General features: G+C 38.3%; 1 protein-coding gene and 1 long non-coding RNA gene across 2 annotated transcripts; one reads left to right on the top strand and one right to left on the bottom strand.

Annotated features, from left to right (window-relative positions):
• Nucleotides 1-1,656: 1,656 nt before the first annotated feature.
• On the top strand, nt 1,657-14,850 carry LOC306989889. The gene is made up of 4 exons (XR_013795765.1): nt 1,657-1,771; nt 3,567-3,830; nt 6,006-6,045; nt 14,736-14,850. It is a non-coding gene; the product is annotated as an uncharacterized lncRNA (long non-coding RNA).
• On the bottom strand, nt 6,617-10,057 carry LOC306989038 (ectonucleotide pyrophosphatase/phosphodiesterase family member 7-like; the record flags this gene model as incomplete). Its single annotated transcript, XM_079594357.1, has 6 exons — nt 6,617-6,677; nt 6,774-6,897; nt 7,437-7,680; nt 7,778-8,410; nt 8,609-8,754; nt 9,811-10,057. The coding sequence occupies 6 exons, from the start codon at nt 10,055-10,057 to the stop codon at nt 6,617-6,619; spliced, it is 1,455 nt and encodes a 484-aa protein (XP_079450483.1).
• Nucleotides 14,851-15,283: the final 433 nt, after the last annotated feature.

Here is a 15,283-nt window from a genome sequence, read left to right as displayed (position 1 = left end):
AACCCTTTCAGCCTTCAGCTTGAGCTCAGGATCTCTTCTCCCCCTCCAAAAACACTACACAAATATGAGGGATGGCAAATACTTGACTCATCTGAGGTTTAATCAAACCGCAGCTTCATCTCCCTTTTGTTCCTCCTTTCTTTTTTCCTTAAGAAATTGGCAGCGTAGCCCTATAATTTCCCCCCCAATCGCCAGGCCAATGTGGGCTCGGTGCCATCGTTCCACCCATCGCTGTCTAGATTGTAAAGAACGGGCTCGTTCCCGTAGCACAGGCAGGATCTCTTCTTCAGCATTCATAACGCTTAGAACAAACATTTTAATCCCGTACTGAAAGACAAATCTCCGTGTACGCAGTTGCCACCCGTATGCTTCATTCTCAATATTTTCAGGTCTAGATCAGGTTCCTCCATTCGAAATTTCACAGTGCTGTTGTCATGCAGACGCTGCAACAGATATTTAGAGGAGATTAGATGAATATATGGAGGTTTATTTCGTAATGAGGTGGAACAGATCACATTCGGTCCGTGTGGAAACAGTATTTTGTTTGTGTTCAAGCTAATTAACATCATGGAAGCTCATCAAGAGCTCAACAACTAAGCCACCAGGGAAATCTGTGGCAAACAGAACGACCAAGGCCCGAAATCTCAACCCTCCCTGCCCAGAACAATTACTCAGATAATTTAGGAGTTGGATTGAGAGGTGTTTTGGATGGCGGCACTGACACGAGCCGAAGTAGGAACTATTTGTCCTGCATTGATCCTCTACGTAAAAGCGGAATCCATCACGTATCGGCCTGTGGCTGTTTGAAGGAGGCTGGACTAGTGTTGAAAGTATTGGCAAAGCGGATCTATAATAAATGCACCCAGCAGACTGTGGCGCCACTCTTGCGTGTGCCTCTGCATATGAGCATTGCTCTGTGTGTGTGTGTGTTGAGTGAGTTTGTGAGACAGCCTGTGAGTGCTTGTATTTGAGTCTGTATATGTAATGGAATCAAAGTTTATAATTCCTCTTGAATGATAGTCCCACTATTTATTTCCAAATGCAGGCTTAGGACTTAAAAGTTATGGATCACAGCCTTTCTTAATATGAGGAGCGGTGTAACAGAAGATGTGAATAGTCGTAAAGAATACTGGCATTAAATGTCTGTGCAGCATTTTCCAAAGTAAACGAGTGGTGTTTTTGATGGATCGAGGCGGCAGGAGATTTGCTAATCCAGTTTTCTAAATTAATTCATCTTTTATTCTTTTTCTTGTGCTTCACCGCCAAACAAAACAAGCATGTAGCAATGGTTTAGCTATCGATTATTATTTTATTTTTAAGAATCTGTCAGTCTGAACTATCACGACACGAAGGCCTGACTCTTATTCAGTGACTTCATCTAATGTATTAAAATATTAGTATTAAGTTAAGGCATGTGGAAGAACTGCACTTGCTTGTGGCTTTCATGTCACATTTTAAACAAAATTTCATCAAACTATATCAAACCTGTTTTAGCAACATTAATTTTCTTCTAAAACTATAATCCACAAGAACACATCATAATTGCGTAGATCACTGCCATTGTACCAAAAGGCATGAAGACATTTCCAGCATCCTCTGTATGTAGCCTATGCCAAGCACGATGCGCCCCCTAGTGGTCCATTTAAGAACACGGATTAATTAAATACATCCATGGACCGGTGTTGCTGGTCTGAATCGCTAGATTACTTTATAAAATTAGAACAAGTATTTCAATGAGAGGCCATTCAGCACCTTCCACATCCACAAATAGGTGATTATTAAATTTATGCAGTTATGTTAGTGGCATTTAGCTTTTTTGAGGGGAAAAACCCGGACAAGCCTTGGTAACAAAAACATGTAGCCTAGGCTACTTTATTGACACTCCCTTTCGATAAAGAGCGATTTATTACATCTGGAACACTGAATTAGGCAGAGACGAGTATTTAGCCTACCACAATTTATTTGACAAGACAACTGATAAACGTAGCTAAGCCGAAATAGAAAACTGACAATAAAAGAACGATATAAAATGCCGCCCAAACCGCCAATTATGTATGAGGAAGCAAATGACGCAGGAAAACCAGATTGCATTGCTAGATGCATACAAAATAAATATTTATTTTTTTCGACATGTGTGACTCAACGACTAAAGACGTTCAGTTGACTCACGTGGACAAACAGTAAAAATAAAGTAGAAAGAATAGCTACAGTAGGCCCATGAGTTTTCTGGGAATTTAAGGTAGGAACTGTGATTGCTTAGTTTTAGACTGTTCTCCTCCCTGACCAGGTAAGTCAGTAAAGCAACTTTTCATGATTAGTTTCATGTTCTAATTCCTTATAAGTTTGTAATTGTACATTTCTGCCTTGTTGGCTAAGTGAAGTTGGCCTTTTTTATTTTGCGCGAGGGCACTACAATGGCAGCATCCGAAATCGCATAGGCCTACTTCCCTATAGTAGGCAAAAACAGTAGGCCTATGTGAAGAAATAAGTATTTAAGAATTCACAGTAGCCATACTCATAAAAGAGTAGGCAAAAAGTAACCGGTTGCGCATAAGATAGACACTTTACTATCCCCATGAGGCCACGGGAGAGGATATATAATGGCATGATTTTCCCCCACAAACCAGTTCAGCGGACATCCCGCCCTGCAGCTAATTTCATTGGTTAAGGTTACAGTGACAGGTAGGTTTAGGGATCAGTGTTTGGTGTAGGCAATTAGTACAGGGATTTACATGACCAATGAAATCTTTAGAATCGTCGGGCAGGATTTCTACTGAACTGGTTTGGGGGGAGAAAAATCACACAACTGACGCTGGTAGGTCACATAATAATTCAACATGGCGAATGTAGTATGTCCAGATTACATTCATACTATATAGAACATACTTTTTAGCAGTTGTGAAGTAATTTCTTATGAAGTAAAACTTATTCAAAATAAGTAGCCAACCTATTCAAGAGAGTAGGCCTAGGCTAGGCTAGGCTAGGCTATGCGATTTCAGACGCAGCCAACCTGTCACTCACATGAGATCACAGCAATAGCAAACCACAACGATCCAAAGATCCAATCAATTCATGATGGACAAAATCAAGTACCGCCTTATATTTTTTTACACTCAGATATACATCGCTATAGGGAAGAAAAAATTATGACAACTTCTGTTTCATGCCGACTTCGTGCTTTAGATATTCACACTCGGAGAGGTTTGGCTCCATTTAGCACATGGCTCATTATTATACTCTGATTCGATTGTTATACGTGATAATCCATAACCAGATTTTGATTAAACCTTCTTACAGTAGTAATAATGTCACACAGAAAGACGTCATTTGTTTTTACATTGCAAAAAGCATCTCGCGTATTAGTGCCATATTGCACACCTCACTGCTCGCACAAATACATAAAACCAAACCATAGCTGACACAGAGGAATGGCAGCTTTTGTGTTGGGCCGCTTTGTGAAAACGATTCTGAAGCGTCTATCCATCAAAGCGCGGATGACAGATTTATGGCTTTACTGTTGAGACCATTTCCCTCTTTACATAGATATTACCTCCTAAATCTTGCAGCTACATTCGAGTTATTCAACCTGGCAAGCATGAAGGCATGAGGCAAGCATTGGAGGAGAGACCTGCACCCACATGCTGGCACGGGGAGAAGTTATCATGGATTAACGCCTTGTTTCAGCTCAAAGGAATGCCTCATCAGGACTGCCTGGGCGGGATTGTAGGAGCAGGCGAGTGAGGATATGGAGGTGTTGAGTCAGTGTTTCCATGGCGGCGCTGGAGAAGAAAGCACGGCGCGCTCTCTGTGCAGTGACACCTCATTGACAGGTATGTCAGAGAGGTGTGCTGGTGTCCGGAGCCAGGCGGGCCGTACCACAGAGCTTGTCAGAGTAAATCTGTCGTCGCAAGCCCCTACGAGGTCTCACCAGAGTGCGAGGCGACACGGTTCTTGTCCGCCCCCGCGAGACAAGGCCGCGGGAAGACATGGCGTTTGACCAAGACCACCAGTGCATCTTGGCCGGTCCTTGTGAAATAGTTTAAATGGTTTCAAACCTCATCCACTGGGAGCCGAGGAGCGTTTTATTGGACCCTCCACAATAAAAAGGCTCTATATTTGAATTTCAATTTATATGACTGTTCGAATTAATATAAGACGACTATTTTTGGTATATTCTTCTGCCCGTTGAGAGGAATAAAGGCGGTGCTCAAAAAACCAATACTCTATGAACCTGAAATAGCCCTGGAGAAAATAGTCCACATGATCCTCTTGATACTCCGCTCTGCATTCCCCTCCGCTCAGCACGTTTGTTAAGCCTCAGATGTAAACATGCTTGTTTCCCGGCTCAACCGTTCTTCTCAGCGCTGAACATCGCAGATGTGTGCGTAGTCGGAGGGAGAAAGAGAAAATCCACTCAGAAGAATGTGGCTGTTTGACATGTGCTCTCACAGCTAATAATGGATGAGAGCAGAGAATATTAGAGTGGCCCGGTTAGGAGCTGACATGTTGTGATAGAATAAAAGTGCTATGTAGGTCTTCAGAGGGAAATTCCCAAGTGTTTACACTATGAGCGGCCAAAACGACAGTCATAACAAGGTCTCAACGGGAAGCATAGCAGGCAACACTAGCCTCCTATTTGTTGTAACTGACAGATCCAAAACTGGGTGACGTTTAGAAGGATGCAGTGCATGTCTATATTGACAGAATGGAACATTACAGGTTCAATCGACAGCATTTTTGACAATATTAATTACCATAAAAAGTCATTTCTGCTTGTTTCTTTAAAAATGCAAATAATAAGATAATTGAGAACCAGAAATGGGTAGCTTTTAATTTGATAAAACATTGCATTATTTATTACAAAATAGTTAACGCAAAAACTAACATCAACTAACAAGAAGCAAAACAATTATTGCTGTATTTATTAATCTTTGTTAACGTTACGAAAATACAACTGTTAGCTCATGTGCATTAAAATAATATTAACAGATACAACTTTTGATTTTAATAATGTATTACTGAATGTTGATTAATGTGGATTAATAAATTCATTAGAAGAGGTTCATGTTAACTAATACACGGTAGTTAACTAATGTTAACCAATGGGACATTACTGTAAAGTATTACCAAAACTGAGCTGTAAAGTTCTCATCATTTTTATGGACGTTTTAGTGTTTTGTTGTAAAATTGCATTTTATACAGAAAAGGTTATTGATAAAACCATTTATGTGATTTTTTCTCTCACTAAAATTATGTTAACATGCATATTGTTTAAGTGCTATACTTTTAAAATATTTGAAAGCTTACGGATTGGCCCCATTTCATTCCCATTGCAAGCTCCTTGCTTTAACCCGCATTTTTGCTTTAAAAAAAAAAAGAAAAGAAAAAGGAGGGACATGTCGACTTGATTTTTTGTGGTAATCAACGTTATGCCACAAGTGCTGTCAGCTGAGTTTAACTTGTAATATGCTTCAAATTAATTTGTCCACTGAGAGGCATCTCAGTGACTGAAGTGCAATAAACGTCTGCACTCGAGACCATGTTGCTTTAAAAAAGTCCTGAATCCAAGAGCATAAAGGATGATCTCTGCAGACAGAGTGTGTGTCCTGCAACAGTAGTAGAGCGATAGACAAGAGACGAAGAGACAGATAAATGTTATTGCACTGGAAGATGGATGGGAGTCTGGTGCGCGTGCCAGGGGGAGACTCCACATTTCCAGACTGGCTCTGTTCTGGCGGGTGACTGAGTGTGTGTACGTGTGTGTATGTGTGAGTGTGTTTGGAAGGGGCTACACTGCAGCACACTGTTCAAACTGTTTATGCATACCAGCCTGCTCTGAGTGCCTCTTTGTCATGAGCTGTTTACTTAAACTTATTTTGGGAAAATTCCACATGACTGGTCGGGATTTCACCATAAATCATTGAATCTGCAGCTTTGTGTAATGATAACTTCTGTCAGTCATTTAGTCCTCATAAGCTCCTTTTCTGCTTTGTGTTTTTCCATAGGACCAACCGGCATTGTGCAGCCTATTGTGAGTGGTTAAAGGTAAGTGTGTGTGTGTGTGTGTGTGTGTGTGTGTGTGCATGCAAGAGTATTGGAAGACTTTAAAGTCTCAGGAATCGAGTGAATAATATGTGATTGTCATCATTAGCAATATTTATTTGGAGGCATTTTGTTCACATTCACACACAATTGTCACAATTGTTCTAAGCTTAAAAAAACTCAACATACTCCACTAGATGGCCTCAATATATACTGTATACAATATGCTACATAAGGCAGTGGAGAATCTGAGACCACCAGTCAACATTTCTAATTGAATACAACATTTATATCCGCATAACAATATGAATGAAGGACTGAAAAATGTACAAGCATTTCTGATACAATATCTTAGTATTGTATGTTCCCATTTTCTTTTAAGGACCCCTGCACTCAAGCTGCCTTTGACATGAATTCTTAAATATTTTTTCTATTATTTAAAAATTTCACAAAATTCTACTTCCATGCTTAAATAAAAAGAAATCCCTAGATGTTTAATGTGGTCTCAGACTTTTGGACCTCGCTGTAATATTAAAAGACAAACAAGCAATTCAAGAATAAGTGATTGTCCCTCTTAGAATGAAGTTTGCTTGGAGTCCGTTTTTTTCTGGTAGACATCATCTATGTCTTTTGCTCTGTTGCAGAGAGAAGGTAAAGTTAAACATTAGATTATCACAGAGAGGTAATGTGCTGAAAATAACAACGACTTCACGTCATACTCCATTTCTTACCTCAGATTCCCTTTGTATCTTTTATATCCGTTGTAGGATGCAACAATGACAAACACAAGCAATAAAAACCCAGCCACAGCAGCAAGACCAGTGATCACGTTCGGGAGACTCGACTTGGAAGTATCTACAAGAAAAAACAAAATAAATAAATAATTTGATTTATGACCAGTAACGTTATGTAATTTGAGATAAGATGCTGATAGAGCTGGTCCATGTGTTAATAGTTAATGGGGTAATATAGTGAAGGACAGGGTAAATCCTTGCAGGTTTTTATACATTTGCTGACGATTGCTGCGATACAGTTTAATGGTATTGTTTGTTTGAATGTTGTTAGCATACAGTACATAACATTTTATCAAGATACCTTATCAAGATACCAAACCTGATGACCATCATGATAAGTTGTATTAAACTGTCAAGATAGTTAAGGACATAACAGAGATAGTGTTTGACATTATATGCTGTTGATCATTTATATTGTCAAAAATTTTCGAAGCATATTTTAAGGAATATCACGTTTTTTTTCCCGATAGTATTATTTTTTTTACCTCTCAAAATAACCAACATATTTCTTATCCCTGACCTTGAAGATACTAAATAAGTGTGTGAATTTACATGATAAGATTAGTAAGAAAGTTTTTTTTCAAATTTTTATCTTGTCACCTCCGGAATCACACGACTCTCCATTGGATATCAGCATATGTCGGGTGTTATCCAGTGACCCGTCATTGATTTCTGGTTTTATACCCAGTAAGTGGCACATTAGAGGGTAAACGTTGACGGTCTCAAATGGTCCAACCAACAAGTTTCTATGGAAATCTGGTCCCACTGCCCTGAAGAAAGGCTTCATGTCCATGACTTCATTGTCATAGCCATGTTCTCCATTATTGCTCTGGAATGGGTAGAACTGGAAGAGCATTCAGAACATAAGATCACATATAATGTAATGTTTTCCATGTACAATTGCTTATTGTGCCCATTATTGTTGTTTACTTCATGCTCACCCCATTGATGACATATCCTGGGTCTGCATAGAGAATGATGGGTAGGATACGAGGATGTTTGGAGTAATGCAGTCGGGCAGGCATGTCTTCTTTCTTATAAACGTGAAGGTTTGGATGACCTACTTTCAATGCTTGATAAACCTTTTCAAGCATCCCTTCTTTGGGCAACAGCATCCCAGAAGGTCCATAATCCACCATGTGGAATTTCAGATCGCTCAAGGAGAATCCTGGGATGTCCTCGAGTATTATCTCTTTTACTTGCTCTCCTTTGAACACGGTGCTCATTCCATGGTCAGCTGTGATGATAATATTGAGATGGTCACTGAGCCCGTGTTTCTCAGCATTTTCCCGTATGTAGCCCACAGTTCGGTCCACTTTCTTGACCGCCTCACGTCGCTCGGGTGAATCAGGTCCATACTTGTGGCCGGTCGAATCTGGATCGCCAAAATACAAAGTGACAAAGTTTAAGTCTTCATCTTTAAACCATTCTCTCGTGACTTTATCCACGCTCTCTCTCCATGCCGTCTCATTGGTGTAGTCATAAAAATTTGGTTCCACCTCCTTCACTTGGACTGTTTCATTATGGTACTTGGCAGCAGTGCCAGGGAAGTGTAAGGATCCTGTTTTAAGCCCCTAAGAAAGGACGCATTTACAAGTCAGCTTTTAATGCCAATGTAACTAAGTAATGTATTTTTTTCTCTGGCTAAGTTTAAGATTTGAATATCAAAAAGAACATTAGTATGTTGGAGGTCACTAAATTATGAACCTTATTTTTTTAACTTTGAGATTTAATGAAACTGTTTTCAAGTTGTAATAGTTTGAGAGATGTACCTGTCTTTGAGCTGTGATCCAAATGGGTAGACTGCCATTATCCCAGTAGTCATCCACAAACTGTGTCATGTAGTATTGTTTCTTCTCCTGTGTGGTTGTGTTGAACCAGTTGTTGTGAATCACACCATGGTTTTCAATGTACCTTCCTGGGAAAAAATGCATATTTTTCACTTCAGTGACACTGATTCTGCAAGTGTGCTGAGACTTCCCCAGAACTTAATATTTGAGTTCATGCATTTGGAAGACACGGGTATCCAAAGAAACTTACATTTCGTTTAAGCTATATGTTTTATTAGTTAATGCATTCTGTGGGAATCAAACCCATGGCCTTGGCATTGCTAGTATTATGCTTGTCTGTTTGAGCTATGTGAACAATCAAAATATGCAGACTCTAAAACTCCAAATCATTTGTAGCCATCCATTGTTCTTATTCTGTTTCTTAATTTCTAAAAAAATTCCAAATGAATTTTACTTCACTACACTTAAAAATGTATAAATTTCATTGCATTAGATAACAAAATATCAAAGCAAGTGGATTACAAGCAATCAATGCTACAGTAGATCCCTCTTTTCTCAGAACTAACTTTTATTTTCTTAGTAATTTTTAGTGATGTGAGTCAAAATAAATAAATTCCTGAAATTAATTAAAAAATATAGCATATAGTTTAAAACTTGTGGTCTCTTGTGCTTTTATAAGGCTACATATAAATAAAATAATTTAAAAGTAAAGTAATATTGTGAAATATTTTTACAATTTTAAAATAGCTTTTTTCCCTTATTTTAATATATTTTAAAATGTAGTTTAGGCAAATCTGAATTTTCAGCATCATTACTCCAATCTTTGTTGACACGTGATCCTTCAGAAATCATTCTAATATGCTCAAGAAACATTTCTTATTATCAATGTTGAATGAAAACAGTTGAGCTACTTAATATTTTTGAGGAAACCAAGTTCAAAAGAACAACATTTATTTTTTTGTAACAATGTAAAAGTCTTTATTGTCACTTTTGATCAAATTATCTTTGCAGAATTAAATTATTAATTTCTTTAAAAAAAATGTATATATATATATATATATATATATATATATATATATATATATATATATATAATTACAGAGCCCAGTAGGGACACTATATGTATTATCTATTTAGGCCTACTTTAAATTAGAAATGTTTGGTAATTGTATTTTTGTCCTTACCAGATAACAGGGTGAAGTGTGTAGGACTAGTGATGGTCAGGTAAGGTGGAGTGACATATGCGGCTTTGACTCCTTCTTCAGCCATTTTGTCCAGGTTTGGGGTGTCCACATCTCGGTCGTAGTCCCACCTGAACCCATCGAAGCTGATTAGCAGAAGTTTGTTTCTGCCTGTGGTGCAGCGATCTCTGGCTGGAGCAGAGAGAGACGCAGGGAACATAAGCAGCAACACGCTCAGTGCTAAGAACATGACGGGTATTCCAATACTCTTTTTTCTGTGTTTTACACAGAAACGGTTTTGATGAAACAATCTAGCTTCTCTCTGGTTTGCCTGATGGTTGTCCCTGATCTAATAGCCTCAGCTTTTGACTGATCCTTTTGTTTGTGTTCTTTGCCATCCCTTTCTGCACACTAAAGTTCACATTACAGATGTTCATGAGATAAATTACATGCTTATGCTATCTTATGTTATCTTATCAAGTGGCTTATCAGGAGTTATGAGACCGTTCTTATAACTAGTAACCTTTCTGTGATTTACAACTCGCTGCTTATATAAAATGAAACATGGTGTTTTATACTGTATCAAGGCTATGTTGTGTGAAGGTAAAGATAAGTGTCTAGCCAGTCATTTACACCTGAATTGCCTAATTGAGTTATTTATCTACACTTGTGCAATTGTGTTAGGGAAATAATCCCAGATGCATTTGGACTTTATCAGTCAGAGTTTCACACAGGTGAGCTACAGTATATTATGAAAGCTGCGGGCTGTTTCTTTGCAAAAACCCGCCTTGACAAATTTCTGCTCTTAACCAACTTTAGAATCATCCCTGCTGAAATGACAAGCAAAACTTGATTTGTTTGGCTCCCACCAGCCTTCTTAAATAGTGCAATTTCCTTGGCTAACCAGTTTTATCAGCTAGACCAGGATAGACATTCGTGCTGGTATTTTCAGCATATTGGGAATCCTGTATTAGATCTATAACCACCAGTTATGTATAACATAACTGTGGCGAGCAGGACAAGGTCGAAAACGTGAGAGAGTGGCGCGAGACCGGTGGCGTGATTAATAATGAGCGACACCTGCGCGACGCACCGGTCTCGTATCTCTCACGGAGGAGCGGAAGCATAAAAGGAACATGTCTGATTTTATTTGATGTGTTGTTTCTGTTTTATGTGGCCAGCAGTTGTCCGCGAGGGGCTGCTGGCTTACACTTAAATTTTTGTATTTATTTATGATTAAGGCCACGTATATGGTTATTTTGAAAAACGGAGACATTTCCCTTCGGTTGTGCCCCTCGTTTACACGCAAATGAATAATTCTCCTCTGAAAACGATTTATTCTAAAAACTCCGGCCAGAGTGGAGATTTTGGAAAACTCTGTTTGCACGTTTGCATGTAAACTGAGAAAAACGGAGTTTTAGGCAGTCGACGTCACAGTATGCGACAGAACTTGCACTGCGTCAAAAGTGCGACCTATATTTTCGGGATTCTGATTGGCTAACGTGGGCTTGAGCTTCATGTTACACTGCCACCTATAGGTTTGGCATGCTCTTGACGGCATACACGGGTTAGTGTAAACGAACACTTTTCTGAAAACGGAGAGGGTGAAATGTCCGTTTATGAATTTAATTTCATAATGCAGTTTATGATGCACTTTCTCACCACCACCTACCATGTTCAGTCAAATGCTAGCTGTATCATGATGACTCCTGAAAACAATGTACAAAAAGCTCAGTGGACATAATAACAGGCTTACTTGTGCTCTTCCATTAGAGATAAAGATATCTATTATAAATAATGATCCACTGCCATTACATGATATTAGAAGTCTGAACGGTATTATAATCTTATAAACATCATCTTAGAATTGGTTGCTCGAAGTTGGCTTTCTCTTCCTCATCTACTTTTTCTTTTCGCTCTGTTAGAGAGTAATGGTAAAGAAATGCATCAGATTTTCACTAAACAGAAAGAAACTGTTCCCAAAAATAGCAAGTTTTAATATATCTATGTGCCATACTTTTGACTATGTTTGCATCTATTATATTAGTTGTATATCGGGTATTATCCACTGACCCGTCATTGATTTCTGGTTTTATACCCAGTGGCCAGAGGCGGACATAACAAAGTACACTTTTTGAGTCTTTACTTGAGTATTATTTTTTCTGGAAACTTTTTACTTTAACTTCACTATAGCCTTTGAAAGACAAATATCGTACTTTTTACTGAAAAAGTACTTTGTACTTTTTAAGTCTGTCAATGTCCTTGAGTAGAAAGTAGTAACGTCAGTCGGGGTTGCATTTTGGTTGGAAATGAAAGTCGGGTTGACGTCAACATCCAACATTGGACAGACATTGGATTTTGGTTGGAAAATAAAGTCGGGTTGAACGTCTCTCCAATCTCGGAGTTTAATGTCAATCTGGCGTTGGATTCTGACATCAACCTGATTTTCATTTTTAACTTTGGGTTTGGTCTTCTAAATGCACATTTTGTCATTGTTTTGGAGCACAATAGCTTATAGATAACAGTAAGGCATAGATTGAGGTGTTGTACTGTAAGTATTACACAACAATGCAACTTTTTACGTTTGATACTTATTACTTTTAAAAATAAATACTTCTGTACTTTTACTTAAGTAAAAATTGGTCTTTACAACTTTTACTTGTTACGGAGTAATATTTGACCAGTAGTATCTGTACTTTCACTCAAGTAAGGAAGTTGTGTACTTTGTCCACCTCTGCCAGTGGCACATTAGAGGGTAAACGTTGATGTCTTAAATAGTCCAACCAACAAGTTACAGTGGAAATCTGGTCCCACTGCCCAGAAGAAAGGCATCATGTCCATGACTTCATTGTCATCATCTTCCCCTTTATTGGTCTGAAGTGAGTAAAACTGGAAAAACGTTTAGAACAAGACCACATATCATGTAATGTCTTCAATGTATGTTGGTGTCACATCTCGGTTGTAGTCCCACCTGAACCCATCAAAAATGGTCAGCATGTTGTTTGTTTTGCTGCCTATCTCTTGCTGGATATGAGAGAGATGTAGGGAATATAAGTAGCAAAATACTTAGTGCCAATAACATGATGACTATTCCACTGTTTTATACAAAAACAGTCTTTTTTTCTTTTTCTGATGGTTATTGATTTTCAGATCTCGCCCCTTGACTCATTATTTTGCGTTGGTGCTTTGCCATCATTTTCTGCAGACTTAAGTTCACATTATCATTGAGGTTTATTGGATGAATTGCATGTTTGTGTTATCTTGCGTTATCTTACAGTCTTATCAGAAGTTATAGGGCAATGATAATTTACTCAGCTCTTTTCCTAAGATTTATAGTTCACAGCTTTTAAAAATAAATTAAATGTAGAATATGAAGTCTTTTTTGTGCCCATATAGAATCTAGCCAGGCATTTTCTATCTATGCTTATGAAATTGGTTTAAAATGTAATATCCCTTGATCATTTTCGTTAATCTTTTGATAATCATTCAGGCGGTGCTTCAAAAGGTGACCTATAGTGTTCAAACTGCATGAGGCAGTTTCTCTTGAAAAATTCAACTTCATTCCCATAACTCCACCTCCAAAAATTAATAGTTGAACAAATTGTCAATATAAAACAGAGGCTAACAATTAAATGATATCCACTGAAGGTAGGTGGGACATATCGAGCCACTTTAAAACCCTTCTTCTTGTACTATTGATAATGTGATAAAGGGCCTTTTTTTTGTTGCTTTTCCCCCAAACCTTTTCTTGAAGAGTTTTCAAGTGAGCCCGACTTTTCCATCTGTCCTGCCTCAGTGATTTTACCTGATTATAATAGTCATGGTTGCTTTAACAGTCGACCACATGTGTTCTACACCTCACACTACACAAACTTGACCACCAGAGGGAGTTGAGCCTTTGACTAAGAAATACTCAAACTCAGAACTGGTTCTTTGTTGAGATTCAGAGGTCCCCTCCCTCTTTCAGCGACATCTTTTCTCTTCTCTCATAATGTTTACTGTCACTCACATGAGATCACAACAATAGCAAACCACAACGACCCAATCAATTCCCTATGGATGAAATCGAGTCCAGCTTTACAACTTTTCTTGTTCAAAAAGCCGTTTTACTCAGATATACCCCAGCAAGCAATTGCTGTCATTTCACCGTCTTGGTTAACTATCGACCCGATATAGTCCGGCTATGAGTAACCCACTTCTAGCCAAAATAACCTTCAATTTGGTTACATGACGTTTCTGCCAAAATAACTTGCGAGATGTTTGATGTTCCATCATGTAAGCAAAGTAAACAGTGATTACAAGGTGTTTGGTTTCATTTCTTCACTCATTTCATTTCTTTGTTATCTCATTGATGACTATAGTCTATTAATTTTCACTGACAGCCCAAATTTTGCCTTGTTTTAGCCTAGACGTCTGGGCTGTGTTTGGACGGCTATTTGACTTTTTTGAAACGCAACATTGCTTGCTGGGATAGGCCTACGTCACAATAGGGACTTCCATTTCATGCTGACTTTAAAATGAACTTGATGCATTCATGAACACTGAAGCTTTAATTCAGTTTTAACATGGATGGAAGCAGTAAAAAAAAAAGAAAAAAAAAAGAAAACAAGAACACTTGAAAAATGCAAGTTTCTTCCTTTTCAACCAATCGACTCGTTCTCTCATTCTAAAGAGCTTTTTATTGGACAAAAAATTGTGTATGCTTAGTACAGGATCAGACTGCAATCATTTTGTCAGGCATTTGATGTTCAAAATGTGTATTATAAATCCTATCACCCTGGAGAACACTGAACAATTAAATAAGATATTCAGATTTAAAGTTATTCAACTGTTTGTTATTTGATCAGACTTTTTTAAATAGAGCTTTTCACATTTCAGCCTTCCACCCTTTAAATCCTCTTTTTTTTCTTTGCCTGTCATTTGTTCAGACTCCTGACTGCCACCGCCAGAGCTTTAAAGGAACACCGGGAGCAAATCAGTCAAGACATGGAGCTGTGGGACTTGGAAGGCAATTGGAGTCTGATTCTAGAGCCATGGGACCTCTGGGAATACAACAAAAGCTATGGGTGTTTCAGTAAACACCAGTTTTTAATGTTTTTGATGTCTTCCTATAGGTCAGGTCAGGTCAGGTGAAGGTAATCATTTGGAATATTAGAATGATTCTCTATAATGACTGGTGCTTGAGTCTCCTATACGGCCACATGATGGCGTCAGACACCTTCCAGTTTCTGTCATGATTACACTAAAGTCTAGAATCCTGAATATATTTATTTCATGATGGAACCCAACTGGACAGAAAATGAAATCCTACAGTCTGGGTGCTTTCTTCATGTGACCTGTAAGGTTTGTCCACTTACTCAAATGGGATTGGGGGAACGTTTCACACGAATTTAGGATTCCTGCAGATTTTTTTATATATAGCCTACCTGTTGGAAAATATCTCTCTCTCTATGGTTTGTGCAAGTCTTTTTAAGGT

Source organism: Phoxinus phoxinus (genome assembly GCF_949152265.1).
Source record: "Phoxinus phoxinus genome assembly, chromosome: 21".
In the NCBI taxonomy this organism is placed as follows: Eukaryota; Metazoa; Chordata; class Actinopteri; order Cypriniformes; family Leuciscidae; genus Phoxinus; species Phoxinus phoxinus.
Note: the sequence above shows the minus strand (reverse complement) of the source record. Positions and strands in the feature narration are given on the sequence as shown.